Below are 25,737 nucleotides of genomic sequence, written 5' to 3' on the forward strand. Positions count from 1 at the left end.
GGGGTCTGTGTGCTGTATGCCATTTTTAAAGCATGCCCCAATCTCTTTTTTTTTAAGTTTAGAGAACCCAATTATTTTTTTCCAATTATAGGGCAATTTAGCCTGGCCAATCTACCCTGCACATCTTTGGGTTGTGGGGGTGAAACTCACGCAGACACGGGGAGAATGTGCAAACTCTACACAGGCAGTGACTTGGGTCTGGATTTGAACCCGGGTCCTCAGCACTGTGAGGCAACAGTGCTAACCGCTGCACTGCTCCAGCATGCCCCAATCTCAAAGTAAAATTAAAGCCCCCCACCCCCTTCAGGCCCACACAAACATTGGGAGCCCCCCATGGATATGTGTTCCGCCACCCGGTCGCTGCCCCCCATGTGCCTTTACTTTTGCCTTAGGAACAAACCTGTGTTTGTAACACCTTCCCGGGTCTCCTGAAGATTTTATACCAACCTATCCATTCAAAATGCTAAAATCCTCAATGAATACATAGAATTTACAGTGCAGAAGGAGGCCATTCGGCCCATCGAGTCTGCACCGGCTCTTTGAAAGAGCACCCTACCCAAGCCCACACCTCCACCCTATCCCTGTAACCCCACCCAACCCTAAGGGCAATTTTGGACACTAAGGGCAATTTAGCATGACCAATCCACCTAACCTGCACATCTTTGGACTGTGGGAGGAAACCGGAGCACCCGGAGGAAACCCACGCAGACACGGGGAGGATGTGCAGACTCCGCACAGACAGTGACCCAAGCCGGAATCGAACCTGGGACCCTGGAGCTGTGAAGCAATTGTGCTAATCACTGTGCTACCGTGCTGCCCCAATACATCCCTTATCCCTCTCTATAAACTTTTAGTTTTCAGTTTGACAATTTCCTGCGATGTCTTCATGCCAGTTTCCCACACAGGTGTACTGTTTGCCTTGCATTTTTATGCACGGTGAGTTTGTTCCATCCCAGTGGGGTGGTGATTGGTTAATTAGGTGTTTCAAAATGATGTAACATTTGGGGCTGAGTGCAGCCAGACTCCACCCACCAAATAAATTGACCAACGGACACACCCCTTGGACTGACCAATCACAACAGTCTGGACAGAGAGGGAAACAGCATTTCATTCTTCTAGATGGTAATTTATGGTGTCAAACAAGTGATTAAACTGCATTGGTCGCTGCATCTAAACTGATTGATATTTTCTCACTTAAGAGCAAAAGACAATAAGTTGAAGGTGAAAGGAAATGATTAATAATTATACTAATAAGGGTTAGCAGACTGGGACAGCTTGCTTAACCCTTTCCCGCTCTCTACTCTCTGCAGGATTGGCTACAGAAAGAAAGAAAGATTTTCATTTCCATAGCCGCCTTTCACAACTATTGGATGCCCCTATGGGTGACGGGGGAGCTTTGCCATTCCTGTTGTAACGGAAGGGACATGGGTGCCAATTTGTGCACAGTGACATCCTCCAGTCAACACCCACCCGTAATCTGCACGTGTGATGCTGTTTGAGGGGTAGGTATTGGCCAGGACACTGGGGAGAACTCTCCTTCTCTTCCCCAGAATAGAGAGGGATCTGAGAGGGCAGGAGGGGCCTCAATTTAACGTCTCATCTGAAAGAGAGGCTGTGTGACAGCACAGAACTCCCTCGGTACTGTACGAGAGTGTCAGCCTTGATTCCTGTGCTCAAGTGGGACTTGAACCCTCAACATTCTGAATCAGAACAGAGGGAGTGCTGTACACTCCCAGTCAAGCTGCGTCTTAATTTTAAAATTCTCACCGTTTTCAAATCCCTCAACACGGCCTCGTCCTTCCCCACCTCTGTAATCTCCTCCAACCCAACAACCCTGTGAGATCGCTGCACTTCTCCATTGCTGCCCCTTGATCAGCCCTCACTTTAAACACTCCACCATGGGTGGTTGGGTCTTTAGTTGTTCACTTTCTAAAGTGGATTCTCTTGAAAATCGACTTTGTTTATCAAGCTTTGGCCACCTGACCTGATATTTCCCTGTGTGTCCTGGGTCACACTTTGTTGTCAGACCACATCTGGAGTATTGTGGACAGCACTGGTCTCCTTATTTAAGGAAAGGTGTAAGTGGGTTGGAAGCAGCTCAGAGAAGGTTTACCAGGACTGGGTGGGTTGTCTTATGAGGAAAGTTTGGAGAGCTTAGGTTTGTACCACGAGAGTTTAGATGAGTAAAAGGCAACTTGATCTAAACCTTTAAGACCCTGAGGGGTATTGACAGAGGGGATGTGGAGAGGATGTTTCCTCTTGTGGGAGAATCTAGAATGAGGGGACACTGCTTAAAAATTAGGGGTCACCCATTTAAAACGGTGATGAGGATGTTCTCCATGGGCGGGATTCTCTGAAAATGGGGCTATGTCCCCACACTGGCAGGAAAACTGGCGCCAATGACTCCAGCATTAACGGCCCCCGAAAGTGAGGAATTATCACTTTTCTAGGGGGCTAGGTTGCCGCCGGAGTGGTCCAGCCGGTGAGGAACGGCCCGCATGCAAGTCCGCGCATACGTGGAACGGCCGGCGTATTCCCGCACATGCGCGTGGTTCCCTTCTCCGCGCCGGCCCCCAGGCAATATGGCGGACACCTACAGGGGCCCGGCGTGGAGTAAAGTAGGCTCCCACGGTACCAGCCCGCCTGTCGATCGGTAGGTCCCGATCGTGGGCCAGGCCACCGTGGGAGTCCCCCCCCTCCCCCGGGCTCAGATCCCTCCCACCCCCGGACGGCCCCCGCACACTTAATTCCAGAGCCCGCCGTGTGTGAGGTGATTAATCCACACCGGCGGGACTGGGCAAAACCTGTCGGCCCATCGAGGCCCGGGGAGTCGCCAGCGGGGCCGCTGTCAACGGCCCCCGATCGGCGTGCTGGCGATCCCACCGCCTCCCGTAAAACGGCGCCGGAGAATAGGGAGGCCGGCGTCGGGCTGGAGAATCCCGGCTCATGTGTCTGCGTGGGTTTCCTCCGGGTGCTCCGGTTTCCTCCCACAAGTCCCGAAAGACGTGCTTGTTAGGTGAATTGGACATTCTGAATTCTCACTCTGTGTACCCGAACAGGCGCCGGAATGTGGCGATTCGGGGCTTTTCACAGTAACTTCATTGCAGTGTGAATGTAAGCCTGCTGTGAGACTAATAAACATTATTTTTATTATAGGAGAATCTTTTTCTCTCCAAGGGTTGTGGCTTCCTGGAACTCTCTCCCTATAAAGGCAGTGGAAACAGAGTTTAAGGGAGAGTTGGATAGGATTTAGATTAACAAAAAGGTGAAAGGTTAACAATGGTAGAAAGAAATGAGAGTTAAAGTTACAATCAGATCAGCCACAGGGATAGCAGGCTCAAGGGGCCGAATGGCCTGCGCCTAATTCGTCCGTTGATACGAAAGCTACCGTAGCCCTCGAGGGCCAGAGGCTGCTTTCCCCTTTGAGGGGGGGAGCTGACTGGTGGTGATTTAACCCGAGGGTCACCACACCTCAGACGAGGGGCAAGGTTGAGAAGGGGGGGGCCTTCATGAGTAACGTTGGCGGGTACAGGAATTGAACCCACGCTGCTGGCCTCGCTCTGCATTTTAAAGACCTCTATCAGGTCATTCCTCAGAAGAAAGAGCCCCCAGTCTGCTTCCTGTGAACAGAGGGAAAAGGAGTGGGAATGATCCAAACAAACCTTTACCTGAAATCCCCGAGGGGGAAGGAGTGACATTTGAATGAGTCCAGGGAGGTCGAGGTGCCGGTGTGAACAGTCAGACATTCTGGGAGGACACTTTGCTCCCTGGGAAGCTATTTCATAAATTCTGTAATGCCTGCCCCTTCCATTCAGGTCAAAATATTCTGCAGATAAAACATGGGACGGTTAATGTTTAATTATGTTCCTGTTACACATAAATCACTCCTGCCCTCTGCTCTGATAGCGCTCACACAGTGTTGAAGACGAGTGTGTTCAGACAACGCCTGAAACAATGGGCTCCCGTTGGAGAATAGTTTGGGCTTTCAGGAACCAGCTGATTATATTCCTGGTTCCAATTCTATTGCTACCCCTGCCCGTGGTTATTCCGACAAAGGTAAGCAGACAGTCCTCAGAGGATGCCAGCGACCTCATGTGCGGGCAGCGGCTGGCAGCAGTGCAGGCGTGTTTAATAAGTATCGGCATGTGGGAGAGAGGGTGGCACTAATCCCAGTGCTCATGCGGCCTGTTGGCTGGGTGGAGGAGTGTTTCCCTTTATAAACATGAATCTGCAATTTTTCATCCAGACTCAAGCACCATGGTTACTGCGAATAGAAATAGGTCAAATCCTTTAAGGTAATAAACCACCTCAGAGGCTTCGCAGCGTTTGAAAGCAAAGCATGACCACTGAACGACGTAGGGTGATATCAGGGCAAGTGACCAGAGCATGATCAGTCAGGTGGGGTTTAAGGAGTCTCTTAAAGAAGGGGAGAAGGGGTGAGAGGGAGCATTCTGTTTGTTGGAAGTGGATAAAAGCAGAACAGAAAAGAGACATTGAAAGTGAGAAAAAGTAAACTTTACTCTGTATCTAACCCCGTGCTGTACCTGTCCTGGGAGTGTTTGATGGGGACAGTGTAGAGGGAGCTTTACTCTGTATCTAACCCCGTGCTGTACCTGTCCTGGGAGTGTTTGATGGGGACAGTGTAGAGGGAGCTTTACTCTGTATCTAACCCCGTGCTGTACCTGTCCTGGGAGTGTTTGATGGGGACAGTGTAGAGGGAGCTTTACTCTGTATCTAACCCCGTGCTGTACCTGTCCTGGGAGTGTTTGATGGGGACAGTGTAGAGGGAGCTTTACTCTGTATCTAACCCTGTGCTGTACCTGTCCTGGGAGTGTTTGATGGGGACAGTGTAGAGGGAGCTTTACTCTGTATCTAACCCCGTGCTGTACCTGTCCTGGGAGTGTTTGATGGGGACAGTGTAGAGGGAGCTTTACTCTGTATCTAACCCCATGCTGTACCTGTCCTGGGAGTGTTTGATGGGGAAAGTGTAGAGGGAGCTTTACTCTGCATCTAACTCCTAGCTGTACCTGTCCTGGGAGTGTTTGATGGGGACAGTGTAGTGGGAGCTTTACTCTGTATCTAACCCCATGCACTACCTGTCCTGGAAGTGTTTGGTGGGGACAGTGTAGAGGGAGCTTTACTCTGTATCTAACCCTGTGCTGTACCTGTCCTGGGAGTGTTTGATGGGGAGAGTGCAGTGGGAGCTTTACTCTGTATCTAACCCCCATGCTGTATCTGTTCTGGGAGTGTTTGATGGGGACAGTGTAGAGGAAGCTTCTCTCTGTTTCTAACCCCGTTCTGTTCCCTGTCCTGGGAGTGTTTGGTGGGGACAGTGTAGAGGGAGCTTTACTCTGCATCTAACCCCTTGCTGTACATGTCCTGGGAGTGTTTGATGGGGACAGTGTAGAGGGAGCTTTACTCTGTATCTAACCCCGTGCTGGACCTGTCCTGGGAGTGTTTGATGGGGACAGTGTAGGGGGAGCATAACTCTGTATCTAACCCCGTGCTGTACCTGTCCTGGGAGTGCTGATGGGGACAGATTAGTGGGAGCTTTACTCTGTATCTAGCCCCATGCTCTACCTGTCCTGGGAGTGTTTGATGGGGACAGGGTAGAGGAAGCTTTACTCTGTATCTAACCCCTTGATGTACCTGACCAGGGAGAGTTTGATGGGGACAATGTACAAAGAACAAAGAACAAAGAAATGTACAGCACAGGAACAGGCCCTTCGGCCCTCCAAGCCCGTGCCGACCATGCTGCCCGACTAAACTACAATCTTCTACACTTCCTGGGTCCGTATCCCTCTATTCCCATCCTATTCATGTATTTGTCAAGATGCCCCTTAAATGTAACTATCGTCCCTGCTTCCACCACCTCCTCCGGTAGCGAGTTCCAGGCACCCACTACCCTCTGTGTAAAAAACTTGCCTCGTACATCTACTCTAAACCTTGCCCCTCTCACCTTAAACCTATGCCCCCTAGTAATTGACCCCTCTACCCTGGGGAAAAGCCTCTGACTATCCACTCTGTCTATGCCCCTCATAATTTTGTATACCTCTATCAGGTCTCCCCTCAACCTCCTTCGTTCCAGTGAGAACAAACCGAGTTTATTCAACCGCTCCTCATAGCTAATGCCCTCCATACCAGGCAACATTCTGGTAAATCTCTTCTGCACCCTCCCTAAAGCCTCCACATCCTTCTGGTAGTGTGGCGACCAGAATTGAACACTATACTCCAAGTGTGGCCTAACTAAGGTTCTATACAGCTGCAACATGACTTGCCAATTCTTATACTCAATGCCCCGGCCAATGAAGGCAAGCATGCCGTATGCCTTCTTGACTACCTTCTCCACCTGTGTTGCCCCTTTCAATGACCTGTGGACCTGTACTCCTAGATCTCTTTGACTTTCAATACTCTTGAGGGTTCTACCATTCACTGTATATTCCCTACCTGCATTAGACCTTCCAAAATGCATTACCTCACATTTGTCCGGATTAAACTCCATCTGCCATCTCTCCGCCCAAGTCTCCAAACAATCTAAATCCTGCTGTATCCTCTGACAGTCCTCATCGCTATCCGCAATTCCACCAACCTTTGTGTCGTCTGCAAACTTACTAATCAGACCAGTTACATTTTCCTCCAAATCATTTATATATACTACAAAGAGCAAAGGTTCCAGCACTGATCCCTGTGGAACACCACTGGTCACAGCCCTCCAATTAGAAAAGCATCCTTCCATTGCTGCTCTCTGCCTTCTATGACCTAGCCAGTTCTGTATCCAACTTGCCAGCTCACCCCTGATCCCGTGTGACTTCACCTTTTGTACTAGTCTACGATGAGGGACCTTGTCAAAGGCCTTACTGAAGTCCATATAGACAACATCCACTGCCCTACCTGCATCAATCATCTTAGTGACCTTCTCGAAAAACTCTAGCAAGTTAGTGAGACACGACCTCCCCTTCACAAAACCATGCTGGCTCTCACTAATACGTCCATTTGCTTCCAAATGGGAGTAGATCCTGTCTCGAAGAATTCTCTCCAGTAATTTCCCTACCACTGAAGTAAGGCTCACCGGCCTGTAGTTCCCTGGATTATCCTTGCTACCCTTCTTAAACAGAGGAACAACATTGGCTATTCTCCAGTCCTCCGGGACATCCCCTGAAGACAGTGAGGATCCAAAGATTTCTGTCAAGGCCTCAGCAATTTCCTCTCCAGCCTCCTTCAGTATTCTGGAGTAGATCCCATCAGGCCCTGGGGACTTATCTACCTTAATATTTTTTAAGACACCCAACACCTCGTCTTTTTGGATCTCAATGTGACCCAGGCTATCTACACACCCTTCTCCAGACTCAACATCTACCAATTTCTTCTCTTTGGTGAATACTGATGCAAAGTAATCATTTAGTACCTCGCCCATTTCCTCTGGCTCCACACATAGATTCCCTTGCCTATCCTTCAGTGGGCCAACCCTTTCCCTGGCTACCCTCTTGCTTTTTATGTACGTGTAAAAAGCCTTGGGATTTTCCTTAACCCTACTTGCCAATGACTTTTCGTGACCCCCTTCTAGCCCTCCTGACTCCCCGCTTAAGTTCCTTCCTACTTTCCTTATACTCCACGCAGGCTTCGTCTGTTCCCAGCCTTCTAGCCCTGACAAATGCCTCCTTTTTCTTTTTGACGAGGCCAACAATATCTCTTGTTATCCAAGGTTCCCGAAAATTGCCGTATTTATCCTTCTTCCTCACAGGAACATGCCGGTCCTGAATTCCTTTCAACTGACACTTGAAAGCCTCCCACATGTCAGATGTTGATTTGTGTAGAGGGAGCTTTACTCTGTATCTATCCCGTGTTGTACCTATCGTGGGATTGATTGATGGGGACAGTATAGAGGGAGCATTAATCTCTATCTAACCGTGTGCTGTACCTGTCCTGGGAGTGTTTGATGGGGACAGTGTGGAGGGAGCTTTACTCTGTATCTAACTTCGTGCTGTACCTGTCCTGGGAATGTTTGATGGGGACAGTGTTGAGGGAGTTTTGCTCTCTATCTAACCCTGTGCTGTACCGGTCCTGGGAGTGTTTGATGGGGACAGTGTAGAGTGAGCTTCACTCTGTATCTAACCCCGTGCTGTACCTGTCCTGGGAGTGTTTGATGGGGACAGTGTCGAGGGAGCTTTATTCTGTATCTAACCCCGTGCTGTACATGACCTGGGAATGTTTGATGGGGACAGTGTAGAGTGAGCTTTACTCTGTAGCAAACCCCGTGCTGTGCCTGTCCTGGGAGTGTTTGATGGGGCAGTGTAGAGGGAGCTTTACTCTGTATCGAACCCCGTGCAGTACCTGGCCTGGGAGTCTTTGATGGGGACAGTGTAGAGGGAGCTTTACTCTGTATCTAACCCCCTGCTGTACCTGTCCTGGAAATGTTTGATGGGGACAGTGTGGAGGGAGCTTCACTCGGAATCTAACCCCGTGCTGTATGTGGCCTGGAAGTGTTTGATGGGGACAGTGTAGAGGGAGCTTTACTCTGTATCTAACCCCGTGCTGTACCTGACCTGGGAATGTTTGATGGGGACAGTGTAGAGTGAGCTTTACTCTGCAGCAAACCCCGTGCTGTGCCTGTCCTGGGAGTGTTTGATGGGGCAGTGTAGTGGGAGCTTTACTTTGTATCTAACCCCGTGCTGTACCTGTCCTGGGAGTGTTTGATGGGACAGTGTAGTGGGAGCTTTACTTTGTATCTAACCCCATGCACTACCTGTGCTGGGAGTGTTTGATAGGGACAGTGTAGAGGAAGCTTTACTCTGTATCTAACCCCGTGATGTACCTGACCTCGCAGTGTTTGATCGGGACAGTGTAGAGGGAGCTTTACTCTGTATCTAACCGCGTGCTGTACCTGTCCTGGGAGAGTTTGATGGGGACAGTGTAGAGGGAGCATTACTCTGTATCTTATCCCGTGCTGTACCTGTCCTGGGAGTGTTTGATGGGGACAGTGTAGAGGGAGCTTTACTCTGTATCTAATCCCGTGCAGTACCTGTCCTGGGAGTGTTTGATGGGGACAGTGTAGAGGGAGCTTTACTCTATATCTAACACTGTGCTGTACCTGTCCTGGGAGTGTTTGAAGGGGGCAGTGTAGAGGGAGCTTTACTCTGTATGTTATCCCGTGCTGTACCTGTCCTGGGAGTTATTGATGGGGACAGTGTAGAGGGAGCTTTACTCTGTATCTAACCCCGTGCAGTACCTGTCCTGGGAGTGTTTGATGGGGACAGTGTAGAGGGAGCTTTACTCTGTGTCTAACCCCGTGCAGTACCTGTCTTGGGAGTGTTTGATGGGGACAGTGTAGAGGGAGCTTAACTCTGTACCAAAGCCCGTCCTGTGCCTGTCCTGGGAGTGTTTGATGGGGCAGTGTCGAGGGAGCTTTACTCTGTATCTAGCCCCGTGCTGTACGTGTCCTGGGAGTGTTTGAAGGGGACAGTGTAGAGGGAGCTTTACTCTGTATCTAACCCCGTGCAGTACCTGTCCTGGGAGTGTTTGATGGGGACAGTGTGGAGGGAGCTTTACTCTGTATCTAACCCCGTGCTGTACCTGTCCTGGGAGTGTTTGAAGGGGTCAGTGTAGAGGGAGCTTTACTCTGTATCTTATCCCGTGCTGTACCTGTCCTGGGAGTGTTTGATGGCGACAGTGTAGAGGGAGCTTTACTCTGTATCTAACTCTGTGCTGTACCTGTCCTGGGAATGTTTGAAGGGGTCAGTGTAGACGGAGCTTTACTCTGTCTCTTATCCCGTGCTGTCCCTGTCTTGGGAGTGTTTCATGGGGACAGTGTAGAGGGAGCTTTACTCTGTATCTAACCCTGTGCTGTTCCTGTCCTGGGAGTGTTTGATGGGGACAGTGTAGAGGGAGCTTCACTCTGTATCTAACCCAATGCTGTACCTGGCCTGGGAGTGTTTGATGGGGACAGTGCAGAGGGAGCATTACTCTGTATTTAACGCCGAGCTGTACCTGTCCTGGGAGTGTTTGATGGGGACAGTGCAGAGGGAGCTTTACTCTGTATCTAACCCCGTGCTGTACCTGTCCTGGGAGTGTTTGATGGGGACAGTGCAGAGGGACCTTTACTCTGTATCTAACCCCGTATTGTACCTGTCCTGGGAGTGTTTGATGGGGACAGTGCAGAGGGAGCTTTTCTCTGTATCCAACCCCGTGCTGTACCTGTCCTGGGTGTGTTTGATGGGGACAGTGGAGAGGGAGCTTTACTCTGTATCTAACCCCGTGCTGTACCTGTCCTGGGAGTTATTGATGGGGACAGTGTAGAGGGAGCTTTGCTCTGGTACCAAACCCCGTCCTGTGCCTGTCCTGGGAGTGTTTGATGGGGACAGTGTAGAGGGAGCTTTGCTCTGTACCAAGCCTCATCGTGTGCCTGTCCTGGGAGTGTTTGATGGAGACAGCGTAGAGGGAGCTTTGCTCTGTACCAAACCCCGTGCTGTACCTGTCCTGGAAGTGTTTGATGGGGACAGTGTAGAGGGAGCTTTGCTCTGTATCTAACCCCGTGCTGTACCTGTCCTGGGAGTGTTTGATGGAGACAGTGTAGAGGGAGCTTTACTCAGTATCTAACCCCGTTCTGTACCTGTCCTGGGAATGTTTGATGGGGACAGTGTAGATGGAGCTTTGCTCTGTATCTAACCCCGTGCTGTACCTGTCCTGGGAGTTATTGATGGGGACAGTGTAGAGGGAGCTTTGCTCTGTACCAAACCCCATCATGTACCTGTCCTGGGAGTGTTTGATGGGGACAGTGCAGAGGGAGCTTTACTCTGTATCTAACCCCGTGCTGAACCTGTCCTGGGAGTGTTTGATGGTGACAGTGCAGAGGGAGCTTTACTCTGTATCTAACCCCGTGCTGTACCTGTCCTGGGAGTGTTTGATGGGGACAGTGTAGAGGGAGCTTTACTCTGTATCTAACCCCGTGCTGTACCTGTCCTGGGAGTGTTTGATGGGGACAGTGCAGAGGGAGCTTTACTCTGTATCTAACCCCGTGCTGTACCTGTCCTGGGAGTGTTTGATGGGGACAGTGTAGAGGGAGCTTTGCTCTGTATCTAACCCCGTGCTGTACCTGTCCTGGGAGTGTTTGATGGGGACAGTGTAGAGAGAGCTTTACTCTGTATCTAACCCCGTGCTGTACCTGTCCTGGGAGTGTTTGATGGGGACAGTGTAGAGAGAGCTTTACTCTGTATCTAACCCCGTGCTGTACCTGTCCTGGGAGTGTTTGATGGGGACAGTGTAGAGGGAGTTTTACTCTGTATCTAACCCTGTGCTGTACCTGCCCTGGGAGCGTTTGATGGGGACAGTGTAGAGAGAGCTTTACTCTGTATCTAACCCCGTGCTGTACCTGTCCTGGGAGTGTTTGATGGGGACAGTGTAGAGGGAGTTTTACTCTGTAACTGACCCCGTGCTGTACCTGTCCTGGGAGTGTTTGATGGGGACAGTGTAGAGGGAGTTTTACTCTGTAACTGACCCCGTGCTGTACCTGTACTGGGAGTGTTTGATGGGGACAGTGTAGAGGGAGTTTTACTCTGTATCTAACCCCGTGCTGTACCTGCCCTGGGAGCGTTTGATGGGGACAGTGTAGAGAGAGCTTTACTCTGTATCTAACCCCGTGCTGTACCTGCCCTGGGAGTGTTTGATGGGGACAGTGTAGAGGGAGCTTTACTCTGTATCTAACCCCGTGCTGTACCTGTCCTGGGAGTGTTTGATGGGGACAGTGTAGAGGGAGCATTACTCTGTATCTAACCCCTGCTGTACCTGTCCTGGGAGTGTTTGATGGGGACAGTGTAGAGGGAGCTTTACTCGGTATCTAACCCCGTGCTGTACCTGTCCTGGGAGTGTTTGATGGGGACAGTGTAGTGGGAGCTTTACTCTGTATCTAACCCCGTGCTGTACCTGTAGGAACTTAATGTTAACATGCACGTACGGCAAGTGTTATGGAAGGAAACAGCGTTTTTGCTCAGCTCTTTGTGGTTGCCTCACGGTTATCCCCTGTGGTCACTCGGGTTGCTGCCATCCTTTTTGAGGGCTGGTTTGCGTGCCGGACTCTTGCTCTGTGTCCTGTTGGCACATTGCCTTTTGAAGACATGTCCCCTTGATGGCCACTGTGTCACCAGCCTTTTGTTTTTTTGCTTCTTCCCACAACGCTGTTTGTTTCTTCGTTGTGTGTTGTTCTCTGTGTCTGGCTTGCCAGTCACAACTCCGACGTCTTCTCTTTTCTTTTCATCAGTGGGATGTGCGAGCTCTCCCCCTCTTCTCCTCTTCCTCTATTTCTGTTTTAATGGTCATCTGGCGAGTACTTTTGAACGTGAAATGAAATTAAATGAAAATGAAAATCGCTTCTTGTCACACGGAGGCTTCAAATGAAGTTACTGTGAAAAGCCCCTCGTCGCCACATTCCGGCGCCTGTTTTCTTCCTACGTTGGGGTTTGGCAATCGCTGTTTCACTGCTGGTCTGCACCCTGTGCATAGAAGTGTGTGGACCCTCAGTAGGGACCTGTTTTGCCGGCGTGCTGCCGAGGGATTGCCTAGCCATACCCATTTCTGTGCCCTCAAATGGAGGTAGGAGAGCCACGCTCTCTGGTGCCTGGGTGCAGGTCACATCTACAACATCAGGTGTTGTTCCTTCTTGGCTTGTTGGAACAGCGATTAATGGCTCCTCATGACTGGAGAGTGCGATACATATGTTCTCTGGCACTGACGATTCAGGCCATGGTTCATCCTGGCCTTGCTCGAGTATATATGTGTGATCCGCCGAGCGACATGGCGATATAGTCATCAGCTCCTGTAACTCATCTTCCGGTGGAGTAGCCTCGAGGATCAGGGAATCGACTACCGGAACCATTTCAGAGCCCTGAGACGATTCACCCTGTGTCTCTGGAGGCAGTTCCTTCACCATTGGCATCATGTGCAATGCTATCATCTCATCATGCCCCTGAAACCATCTTACCAGTGCTTTGTCATCGGCCTTCGCTAACTCACTCTCAGAGTCGTCATTTTCTTCATCATATTCATATTCTTCGGATGTGTCCTCATAGTCCTCTTCATCAGAGTTAATATCATAGATATCATAGAATTTACAGTGCAGAAGGAGGCCATTCGGCCCATCGAGTCTGCACCAGCTCTTGGAAAGAGCACCCTGCCCAAGGTCAACACCTCCACCCTATCCCCATAACCCAGCAACCCCACCCAACACTAAGGACAATTTTGGACACTAAGGGCAATTTATCATGGCCAATCCACCTAACCTGCACATCTTTGGACTGTGGGAGGAAACCGGAGTACCCGGAGGAATCCCACGCAGACACGGGGAGGATGTGCAGACTCCGCACAGACAGTGATCCAAGCCGGAATCGAACCTGGGACCCTGGAGCTGTGAAGCAATTGTGCTATCCACAATGCTACCGTGCTGCACCACGTACTCCTCGTACTCATCATCAATATCCTCATATTCATTATCAATATCCTCGTACTCACCATCAATATCGTCGTACTCATCATCAATACTCTCAAACTCATCATCAATACTCTCAAACTCATCATCAATACTCTCGTATTCACCATCAATATCCTCATTCTGATCATCAATATCCTCATACTCATCATCAATACCCTTGTGCTCATCATCAATACCCTCGTACTCACCATGAATATCCTTGTTTTTATTATCAATATCCTCGTTTTCATCATCAATACCCTTGTGCTCATTATCAATATCCTTGTACTAATTATCAATACCCTCATACTCAGCATCAATTTCCTTGTACTCATCATTAATATGAAAGGAAATGAAAATCGCTTATTGTCACAAGTAGGCTTCAAATGAAGTTACTGTGAAAAGCCCCTAGTCGCCACGTTACGGCGCCTGTTCGGGGAGGCTGTCATGGGAATCGAACCGTGCTGCTGGCCTGCCTTGGTCTGCTTTCAAAGCCAGCGATTTAGCCCTGTGCTAAACATCCCCTTACCATCCTCATACTCATATCCTCATACCATCATCAATATAATAATAATCTTTATTGTCACAAGTAGGCTCATAGGCTTCACTGCAATGAAGTTACTGTGAAAACCCCCTAGTCGCCACATTCCGGCGCCTGTTCGGGTACACAGAGGGAGAATTCAGAATGTCCAAATTACCTAACAGCACGTCTTTCGGGACTTGTGGGAGGAAACTGGAGCACCCGGAGTAGGGAGACATGGGGAGAATGTGTAGACTCCGCTCAGACAGTGACTAAGCCGGTAATTGAACCTGGGACCTTGGCGCTGTGAATCATAGAATTTACAGAATTTACAGTGCAGAAGGATGCCATTCGACCCATCAAGTCTGCACGGGCCCTTGGAAAGAGCACCCCACCTCAGCCCACACCCTACCCCCATAACCCAGCAATCCACCTAACCTGCACATCTTTGGACTGTGAGAGGAAACCGGAGCACCCGGAGGAAACCCACGCACACACGGGGAGAACGTGCAGACTCCGCACAGACAGTGACCCAGGCTGGGAATTGAACCTGGGACCCTGGAGCTGTGAAGCAACTGTGCTAACCACTATACTACCGTGCTGCCCTACTCATCATCAATATCCTTGTACTCATCATCAATATCCTCATAACCATCATCAAAACCCTCGTTTTCATCATTAATATCTTCATACTCATTATCAATATCCTCGTACTCATCATCAATATCCTTGTACTCATCATCAATATACTCATCATCAATACCCTCATACTCATCATCAGTATACTCGTACTCATCATCAATATCCTCGCACTCATCATCAATATACTCATCAACAATACCCTCATACTCATCATCAATATCCTTGTACTCATCATTAATATGAAAGGAAATGAAAATCGCTTATTGTCACAAGTAGGCTTCAAATGAAGTTACTGTGAAAAGCCCCTAGTCGCCACGTTACGGCGCCTGTTCGGGGAGGCTGTCATGGGAATCGAACCGTGCTGCTGGCCTGCCTTGGTCTGCTTTCAAAGCCAGCGATTTAGCCCTGTGCTAAACATCCCCTTACCATCCTCATACTCATATCCTCATACCATCATCAATATAATAATAATCTTTATTGTCACAAGTAGGCTCATAGGCTTCACTGCAATGAAGTTACTGTGAAAACCCCCTAGTCGCCACATTCCGGCGCCTGTTCGGGTACACAGAGGGAGAATTCAGAATGTCCAAATTACCTAACAGCACGTCTTTCGGGACTTGTGGGAGGAAACTGGAGCACCCGGAGTAGGGAGACATGGGGAGAATGTGTAGACTCCGCTCAGACAGTGACTAAGCCGGTAATTGAACCTGGGACCTTGGCGCTGTGAATCATAGAATTTACAGAATTTACAGTGCAGAAGGATGCCATTCGACCCATCAAGTCTGCACGGGCCCTTGGAAAGAGCACCCCACCTCAGCCCACACCCTACCCCCATAACCCAGCAATCCACCTAACCTGCACATCTTTGGACTGTGAGAGGAAACCGGAGCACCCGGAGGAAACCCACGCACACACGGGGAGAACGTGCAGACTCCGCACAGACAGTGACCCAGGCTGGGAATTGAACCTGGGACCCTGGAGCTGTGAAGCAACTGTGCTAACCACTATACTACCGTGCTGCCCTACTCATCATCAATATCCTTGTACTCATCATCAATATCCTCATAACCATCATCAAAACCCTCGTTTTCATCATTAATATCTTCATACTCATTATCAATATCCTCGTACTCATCATCAATATCCTTGTACTCATCATCAATATACTCATCATCAATACCCTCATACTCATCATCAGTATACTCGTACTCATCATCAATATCCTCGCACTCATCATCAATATACTCATCAACAATACCCTCATACTCATCATCAATATCCTCATGCTTATCATCAATATCCTTGGACTCATCATCAATATCCTCGCACTCATCATCAATATATTCATCATCAATACCCTCATACTCATCATCAATATCCTCGTACTCATCATCAATACCCTCGCACTCATCATCAATATACTCATTATCAATACCCTCATACTCATCATCAATATCCTCGCACTCATCATCAATATCCTCGCACTCATCATCAATACCCTCGCACTCATCATCAATATCCTCGTACTCATCATCAATATACTCATCAATACCCTCATACTCATCATCAATATCCTCGCACTCATCATCAATATCCTCGTACTCATCATCAATACCCTCGCACTCATCATCAATATACTCATTATCAATACCCTCATACTCATCATCAATATCCTCGCACTCATCATCAATATCCTCGCATTCATCATCAATATCCTCGCACTCATCATCAATATCCTCGTACTCATCATCAATACCCTCGCACTCATCATCAATATACTCATCATCAATACCCTCATACTCATCATCAATATCCTCGTACTCATCATCAATATCCTCGCACTCATCATCAATATACTCATCATCAATACCCTCATACTCATCATCAATATCCTCATACTCATCATCAATATCCTTGTACTCATCATCAAAATCCTCGCACTCATCATCAATATACTCATCATCAATATCCTCGTACTCATCATCAATATCCTCGTACTCATCATCAATATACTCATCATCAATATCCTCGTACTCATCATCAATATCCTCGTACTCATCATCAATATCCTCGCACTCATCATCAATATACTCATCACCAATATCCTCGTACTCATCATCAATACCCTCATACTCATCATCAATATCCTCGTATTCATCATCAATATCCTCGTATTCATCATCAATATCCTCGTACTCATCATCAATATCCGCGTACTCATCATCAATATCTTCCATGAAGTATAATGTGGCTTGTGGAAGCATGGGCTCATGCAGGAATTGACCTATTTCTAAATCAGCAGTGAGTCTTGCTGAAGAGTTTCTATTTCACATTTCATGTTTCGCAACCTCAGATGGAGTGAAGAAAGTGAAAAAGGAATTAGTTACCCCAGTTCTCGTGCCTGCTTTACAAGTATCATGCGACTGGTTCAATCCTAATGGTTTTCATTGTGACATTTTTTCCATTCTTCCAGTGGATGTGGCAGCCTGTGCACCCCGTAATTGTAAATGCGAAGAACCTTGCCCCATCAGGCCGTGACTCCATCTGGTATCTTTTTAAGAGCATGTCATTCGTGAAGTACTCATTCGATTCAAACTTGAGCTCCAGAGTGAAGCTCATTGGCTGTCCGGGATCCGAAACGTTTATTGCAACATCCTGTAGATGCTTTGAACGGGCTCATCATGTTCCTGTATCATGCCTCTGAGCCTGTCCTCATTTTCAAAGCCTGATAACCGGTACTGTGCAATATCCTTTGGGTTCTCCATTTCAGTCCCTGGCTGATCTTCCTCCACGTTCACTATCGCTCGTATCTCATCGGATAATTGCACCACTGTGGCAGGCTGCGAGTCGCTGTAACTTTCTGTCGGCTCGCTGACTGGGACGTACATCCGCTCCACCAGGTTCAGGGTCTCCCACGCATCCACCCCTAGGATGGATTCCCGTTTTCTGTCCGCAATGGAGAATGGTACGATGTGTCTTCTATTGTATACCCGAGCTTCAAGTTCATATTTCCCCAATGCCTCAAATTTATTCTCACTGTAGTCGACCAGCGTTCGTGGCCGGGTTACGACTTTCGGCTGCATGCACAGACCATGCAGGTCACCCAGACTGAGGACGTTTGCCTTCACTCCTGTGTCAAGTTTGCATTTTATCAGTGTGTCGTTTAACATCACTGGAATAGTCCATCTGCTTTCAATGGCATCAGCTGGATTAGAACTGTCGCTCCAATTAATCATCAAAACTCCTTCTTCTTCCGACTTCGGACACATATTGTCTTTGGTTGAGATTGAAGCCACAAAAAATAATTCATCAAGGGTCATCTCATTAACTGCATTTATCAACTCCATCTGGTCGACTGGTCCACTGTCGGACGCGAGAAACACTGTTTTGCAAAATGAGCAACAAGGCCGCTCCTGGAACAGACTTGTCCAGAGGCCAGGCTTTGCCATGGGCCATGTCGGTTGCCACATTTCTGGCACAAGGTGACGGCTCCTGTGGGCCGCTTAAAACGGCTGCACGCACGGAGACCACGTTTCTTTATGGCGTGCATCACAGCGTTAATGGCGCTGGCATCTTCCTCTACGTTGGCTTTGAGCTGAGTGCGCTGATTTGCTGTGCAGCTAACTCACATGCATGGCAAATCTTTATTGCTTGTTCCAATACCAAATCTTCTTCACGCAGCAACCTCTCACGGAGCTTATCATTTGATATACCAAACACAATTTGGTCACGGATAAGTGAAGATTTCAGACTACTGAAATTTCCGGACTGGGCCTTCAGCCTCAAGTCCGTGACAAAACTGTCGAAAGATTCACCAGGTTTGTGGGTGCGTGTACGAAACATGTATCTCTCAAATGTTTCATTCGTTTTGAGGGAGCAATGCCGATCAAAGTACTAAATGACTTCACCGCATCTCTTGCTCTCCTTTTCATTATCAAAAGCAAAAGTATTATATATTTCAATTGCTTGTGGACCCGCCACCGTGAGCAGCAACGCAAACCGCCTTTCACAGGCTGTGCCTGCAGGCCAAGGGCCGATACATGGTGCTTAAACTGCTGCTTGAAGGCACGGCAGTTTTTGTCTACATTACCCGATACTTGAAGCTGGTGGGGCGCCTTTAAACCTTCCATCTTGAACTTCAATGTCTTTTACTGCATTGATCGCCAATGGTCACAGTTCACCAGGTTGGTTCTTCAGCCGATTTAACTTCGCCTTTTCCGACGTTACTCTCAAATCTTCAGTACACCTGGTACCATGTTGTGTTCCGTGATCTTGTCTTGCAATGATTCTGCAGAACTGCTGGTGACTCAGCCAGAATGATGATTTATTGATGTACAAATGGTAAGGTAACGATCAGAATCTTATCCAGGCCAAGTTGTTACAGAGTTACATTAGACTCTCCCGGAACTACCCTTATGTGCGGCCGTCCTCGTGTACGTCTTACATCCTTCTGCTGGTAGCCGGATGTCACCTGACTGATGTCTGACACCACCTGACTATCTACAGGCGTATCACCACAACCCACTACAATGGGAACAGTAGAACAGCAGAATATTCTGGGATATTTGGTAATATTGATAGTCAGAGGGATCTGGGTGTCATTGCACAGATCACAGAACATTAACAAACAAATAGGAGAGAAAATGTAATGTCAGCCCTTAATCCAATGGGATTGGAATTAAGCGCAAAGATATCTTGCTGCAATTAAACAGTATCTTGGTGCGACCACATTGTGAACAGTTTGATCTCCTTATGTAAGGAAGGATATGCTTTGGTGCTCTTTATACCAGGGTGCTGTTTCATAGGGTTGATGCAGGCTTGAGGGGCAAAATGGCCTCCTTCTTCACTGTGGGTGTTCTCCCTCACTTCACGTCCTCTCGCTTTTACACGCTTCAATCACTTCCGTCATACTGGTCGGAAAAAACTTACACTGATGGAAATCAGCGGAATGTGGCGACCCTGCGCCTGGGAGGCAGTCAACAAAATGTCTTGTGGGCCACACTCGGAACCCAGATGGGCCGCATGTGGCCCTGGGTCGCAGGTTGCTTACCATGTTGCACCTTAAGCGGGGGGGGGGGGGGGGGGGGGAACGACCAACTCAACACTTTCGAGGACCAATGAACCCTATAATGTAAAGTAGGATGTCTGAAAAAAAACTCTTGAAAAACAGTCATTCATTAAGTTTCTTCTATTGAATGCCTTCATTGAGGGGGAAAGGCACTGCACTCGAGGCAGGCATGCACACAGCCACATCCTGTCTGTCCGGTCTTACATAATGTGAGAAGGTGCAGACACAATTAATACTTTTGGCAGGACAACAGCGTGAATATTACTAAGGAATTTCAGATATGCTCAATGATCCATAGTGTTTGCTGATTCTCTGGTTGACCAATATTAGAATCACCAGGGCATCATCCTCACCACCAAATCATAAATATCTGGAAACATCAGCAGCCTGGAACCAAATCAGCAATCCACATAGATAATAAACTTCCCAACAGATGGTCAACATTTGGGGGAGACCTCAACAGACAGCACAACAACATCCCATCAAACTCTCCCAGGACAGGTACAGCACGGGGTTAGATACTGAGTAAAGCTCCCTCTACACTGTCCCCATCAAACACTCCCAGGACAGGTACAGCACGGGGATAGATACTGAGTAAAGCTCCCTCGACACCGTCCCCATCAAACACTCCCAGGACAGGTACCGCACGGGGATAGATACTGAGTAAAGCTCCCTCTACACTGTCCCCATCAAACACTCCCAGGACAGGTACAGCACAGGGATAGATACTGAGTAAAGCTCCCTCTACACTGTCCCCATCAAACACTCCCAGGACAGGTACAGCACGGGGTTAGATACAGAGTAAAGCTCCCTCTACACTGTCCCCATCAAACACTCCCAGGACAGGTACAGCACGGGGTTAGATACAGAGTAAAGCTCCCTCTACACTGTCCCCATCAAACACTCCCAGGACAGGTACAGCACGGGGTTAGATACAGAGTAAAGCTCCCTCTACACTGTCCCCATCAAACACTCCCAGGACAGATACAGCACGGGGTTAGATACAGAGTAAAGCTTCCTCGACACTGTCCCCATCAAACACTCCCAGGACAGGTACAGCACGGGGTTAGATAGAGTAAAGCTCCCTCTACACTGTCCCCATCAAACACTCCCAGGGCAGGTACAGCACGGGGTTAGATACAGAGTAAAGCTCCCTCTACACTGTCCCCATCAAACACTCCCAGGACAGATACAGCACGGGGTTAGATACAGAGTAAAGCTCCCTCTACACTGTCCCCATCAAACACTCCCAGGACAGATACAGCACGGGGTTAGATACAGAGTAAAGCTTCCTCGACACTGTCCCCATCAAACACTCCCAGGACAGGTACAGCACGGGGTTAGATAGAGTAAAGCTCCCTCTACACTGTCCCCATCAAACACTCCCAGGGCAGGTACAGCACGGGGTTAGATACAGAGTAAAGCTCCCACTACACTGTCCCCATCAAACATTCCCAGGACAGGTACAGCACGGGGTTAAATACAGAGTAAAGCTCCCTCTACACTGTCCCCATCAAACATTCCCAGGACAGGTACAGCACGGGGTTAGATACAGAGTAAAGCTCCCTCTACACTGTCCCCATCAAACACTCCCAGGACAGGTACAGCACGGGTTAGATACAGAGTAAAACTCCCTCTACACTGTCCCCATCAAACACTCCCAGGACAGGTACAGCACGGTGTTAGATACAGAGTAAAGCTCCCTCTACACTGTCCCCATCAAAAACTCCCAGGACAGATACAGCACGGGGTTAGATACAGAGTAAAGCTTCCTCTACACTGTCCCCATCAAACACTCCCAGGACAGGTACAGCACGGGGTTAGATACAGAGTAAAGCTCCCTCTACACTGTCCCCATCAGACACTCCCAGGGCAGGTACAGCACGGGTTAGATACAGAGTAAAGCTCCCTCTACACTGTCCCCATCAAACACTCCCAGGACAGGTACAGCACGGGGTTAGATACAGAGTAAAGCTCCCTCTACACTGTCCCCATCAAACACTCCCAGGACAGATACAGCACGGGGTTAGATACAGAGTAAAGCTTCCTCTACACTGTCCCCATCAAACACTCCCAGGACAGGTACAGCACGGGGTTAGATAGAGTAAAGCTCCCTCTACACTGTCCCCATCAGACACTCCCATGGCAGGTACAGCACGGGGTTAGATACAGAGTAAAGCTCCCTCTACACTGTCCCCATCAAACACTCCCAGGACACGTACATCACGGGGTTAGATACAGAGTAAAGCTCCCTCTACACTTTCCCCATCAAACACTCCCAGGACAGGCACAGCACGGGGTTAGGTACAGAGTAAAGCTCATTCCACACTGTCCCCATCAAACACGCCCAGGACAGGTACAACATGGGGTTAGATACAGAGTAAAGCTCCCTCTACACTGTCCCCATCAAACTCTCCCAGGACAGGTACAGCACGGGGTTAGATACAGAGTAAAGCTCCCTCTACACTGCCCCCATCAAACACTCCCAGGACAGGTACAACATGTGGTTAGATACAGAGTAAAGCTACCTCTACACTGTCCCCATCAAACTCTCCCAGGACAGGTACAGCACGGGGTTAGATACAGAGTAAAGCTCCCTCTACAGTCTCCCCATCAAGCACTCCCAGGACAGGGACAGCACGGGGCAAGGTACAGAGTAAAGCTCCCTCTACACTGTCCCCATCTAACACTCCCAGGACAGGTACAACACGGGGTTAGATACAGAGTAAAGCTTCCTCTGCACTGTCCCCATCAAACACTCCCAGGACAGGTACAACACGGGGTTAGATACAGAGTGAAGCTTCCTCTACACTTTCCCCATCAAACACTCCCAGGGCAGGTACAACACGGGGTTAGATACAGAGTAAGGCTTCCTCTACACTGTCCCCATTAAACTCTCCCAGGACAGATACAGCACGGGGTTAAATATAGAGTAAAGCTCCCACTACACTGTCCCCATCAAACACTCCCAGGACAGGTACAGCACGGCGTAAGATACAGAGTAAAACTCCCTCTACACTGTCCCCATCGAACACTCCCAGGACAGGTACAGCAAAGGGTTAGATACAGAGTAAAGCTTCCTCTACACTGTCCCCATCAAACTCTCCCAGGACCAGTACAACACGGGGTTAGATACAGAGTAAAGCTTCCTCTACACTGTCCCCATCAAACTCTCCCAGGACAGGTACAACACGGGGTTAGATACAGAGTAAAGCTCCCTCTACACTGTCTCCATGAAACACTCCCAGGACAGGTACAGCACGGGGTTAGATACAGAGTAAAGCTCCCTCTACACTGTCTCCATGAAACACTCCCAGGACAGGTACAGCACGGGGTTAGATACAGAGTAAAGCTCCCTCTACACTGTCCCCATCAAACACTCCCAGAAAAGGTAGAGCATGGGTTAGATACAGAATAAAGCTCCCTCTACACTGTCTGCAGAAGGATGTAAGGCATACACGAGGACAGTCGCACATAAGGCTTGTTCCAGGATAGTCTAATATAACCCTGTCATAACTTGATCGTTACCTTACCACGTGTACATTAATAAATCATCCTTCTGGCTCAGTCAACAGCAGTTCTGTAGAATCATTACAAGACAAGATCACGGACCACAACTGGGGTCACACATTATATTCCATCTACCACTTCTAACCCATTCATTTTTCCTGCGTATGTGCCTTTGGAACCTTTTTGTATTCTCCACACGGCTTAATTTTCCGTCTAGCTTTGTATCATCAGCAAACTTGGATAGATGATCGCGATCCCCTCATCTGTACATATTGATTGTAAATAGCTGAGGCCCCAGTACTGGTCCTTGCAGTACCACATTACTAACAAGCTGCCAACACGAAGATGACCTGTTTATTCCTACCCTCTCTATTTTCTGTCTGTCAAGCCATCCTCAAATCAGTAGCACATTGGTTAGCACTGGTTGCTTCACAGCGCCACGGTCCCAGGTTCGATTCCGGCTTGGATCACTGTCTGTGCGGAGTCTGCACGTTCTCTCCGTGTCTGTGTGGGTTTCCTCCGGGTGCTCCGGTTCCCTCCCACAAGTCCCGAAAGACGTGCTGTTAGGTGGATTGGACATTCTGAATTCTCCCTCTGTGTACCCGAACAGGTGCCGGAATGTGGAGACTAGGGCATTTTCCGGAGTCACGTTCTGGAGTCAAGCAGAGGGCAGGCTATAGTGACCGGCTCCTGCTTCTAAGGCGTACGTTCGTAGCACCTTTTGTGTGACACCTTTTGGAAAATTCAAATGCACAACATCTACTGGTTCCCCTTCACTTCAGCAAAAATCTCTCACAGGTTTGTTCACAGTTTAGCACAGTGGGCTAATCAGCTGGCTTATAATGCAGAACAAGGCCAGCAGCGCGGGTTCAATTCCCGTACCGGCCTCCCCGAACAGGCGCCGGAATGTGGCGACCAGGGGCTTTTCACAGTAACTTCATTGAAGCCCTACTTGTGACAATAAGCGATTATTATTATTAAATTGTCCTTTTGCTAAATCTGTGTTGACACTGAACACAAGAAATAGGAGCAGGCGGAGACCATTCAGCCCATCGAGTATGTTCCGCCATGCAATATGATCATGTCCGATCTTGTGTTAAGGGCCAGGGTTTAGAGAACCCCAAAGTGTATGATGGAGTTCACCTGACCCACAACTTTTAATAGATTGTGGTATGGGGAGCACACGGCCCACTCTACAGGTGTGGTACAGCAGAAATGGAAAAGTCTTTTTAAAAAGCAAAACAATGTTTATTCTATGAACTCAAGTTACACTTTTTAAAACATACAGTGAACATAAGAACATAAGAACTAGGAGCAGGAGTCGGCCATCTGGCCCCTCGAGCCTGCTCCACCATTCAATGAGATCATGGCTGATCTTTTGTGGACTCAGCTCCACTTTCCGGCCCGAACACCGGCAGAGAGATCAACAGTGCACGTGCTCTGTCAGGCTTCAGCTCGAACGTTGAAAACAAAACTAAAACACACCCTGCAACAAACAGCCTAAAACAAGAGTAAAAAGCTGACAGACAGCCCAGCTCCACCCACACTCTGACATCACTGATAAACACCCATTTCTTAAAGGTACATTTCTTAAACACCCATTTCTTAAAGGTACTCTCACATGACACTTCGCCCAAGAAAAAAAAATAAACCAACAACTTCAAGATGGTTTCATTTTTCACCTTTTCACTATCCTTTAAGAAATGCACACAGTAAATATACTTTATGTTTCAAAAAACACAAAAAACCACAGGTATAATAATTTAGTCCATTTTCTTTTGTTCTTCTTCCTCCAACCGAAATCCTTCTCGATTGAGTCTCTTTGAACAAGAAGGACTCTGCACGATCCATCCATTTCTCTACACCTCGGCATTTCTCTTTAAAGTCAGTTTAAAGTTCAATCTGATCGCAGAGTCCCTTGAAATACTCCAACACCAGGAGCATTGGTTATCACAGCTTTCAGGCAGCCAAATGCCTGTTGAAAATCCGCTGTCCACTGAAATTTTCGACGTTTCTTCAGCAAGTCCATCAGTGGAGCCACCACGCTACAAAAACTTTGGACAAATGTTCGATCAAATCCACTCATGCCAAGAAATCGCATTATTTCCCTTCGACTCAAGGGTATCGAAAACTCCTCAAGGAAAGTGACTTGGGCTTTTCTAAATTCACTTTTGGCTAGGTTTACCACCAAATTCGCCTCCTGAAGTCGATCGAGTAACTCCATCAGATGTTTTAAATGTTCTTTCCATGTCTGGCTGAAAATTACCAGATCGTCGATGTATACCGCACAATTGGGTAATCCTGAAACAACTTTATTAGTTAACGGTTGAAATGTGGCTGGGACGTTTTTCATGCCAAATGGCATAACTTTGAATTGGTATATACCATCTGGAGTCACAAAAGCTGAAATCTCCTTCGCCCTTTCGGACAAAGGTACCTGCCAGTAACCTTTAAGTAAATCCAGTTTGGAAATAAAAGCTGTTTGTCCCACTTTCTCAATGCAATCCTCCAAACATGGGATAGGATAAGAATCCGTTCTTG

At 48.3% G+C, this 25,737-nt stretch overlaps 1 protein-coding gene across 2 annotated transcripts in view; it reads left to right on the plus strand.

The window, feature by feature from the left end:
- Window positions 1-1,482: 1,482 nt before the first annotated feature.
- The window catches only part of LOC140387003 (Na(+)/citrate cotransporter-like), a 140,111-nt gene continuing 115,856 nt past the window's right edge, over window positions 1,483-25,737 (plus strand). The window contains exon 1 of one of the 2 annotated variants that reach the window (XM_072469974.1): window positions 1,483-1,502. Coding sequence is in view for 1 of the 2 variants with exons in the window: in XM_072469973.1 (XP_072326074.1) it covers window positions 3,955-4,056 (102 nt within the window). In the remaining variant the exon portion in view is untranslated. Of the gene's footprint in view, window positions 1,503-3,900; window positions 4,057-25,737 lie in introns of those variants that run through there. The other variant, XM_072469973.1, reaches the window with a different exon arrangement.

The sequence above is a fragment of the Scyliorhinus torazame genome, chromosome 12, assembly GCF_047496885.1.
Source record: "Scyliorhinus torazame isolate Kashiwa2021f chromosome 12, sScyTor2.1, whole genome shotgun sequence".
NCBI lineage: Eukaryota > Metazoa > Chordata > Chondrichthyes > Carcharhiniformes > Scyliorhinidae > Scyliorhinus > Scyliorhinus torazame.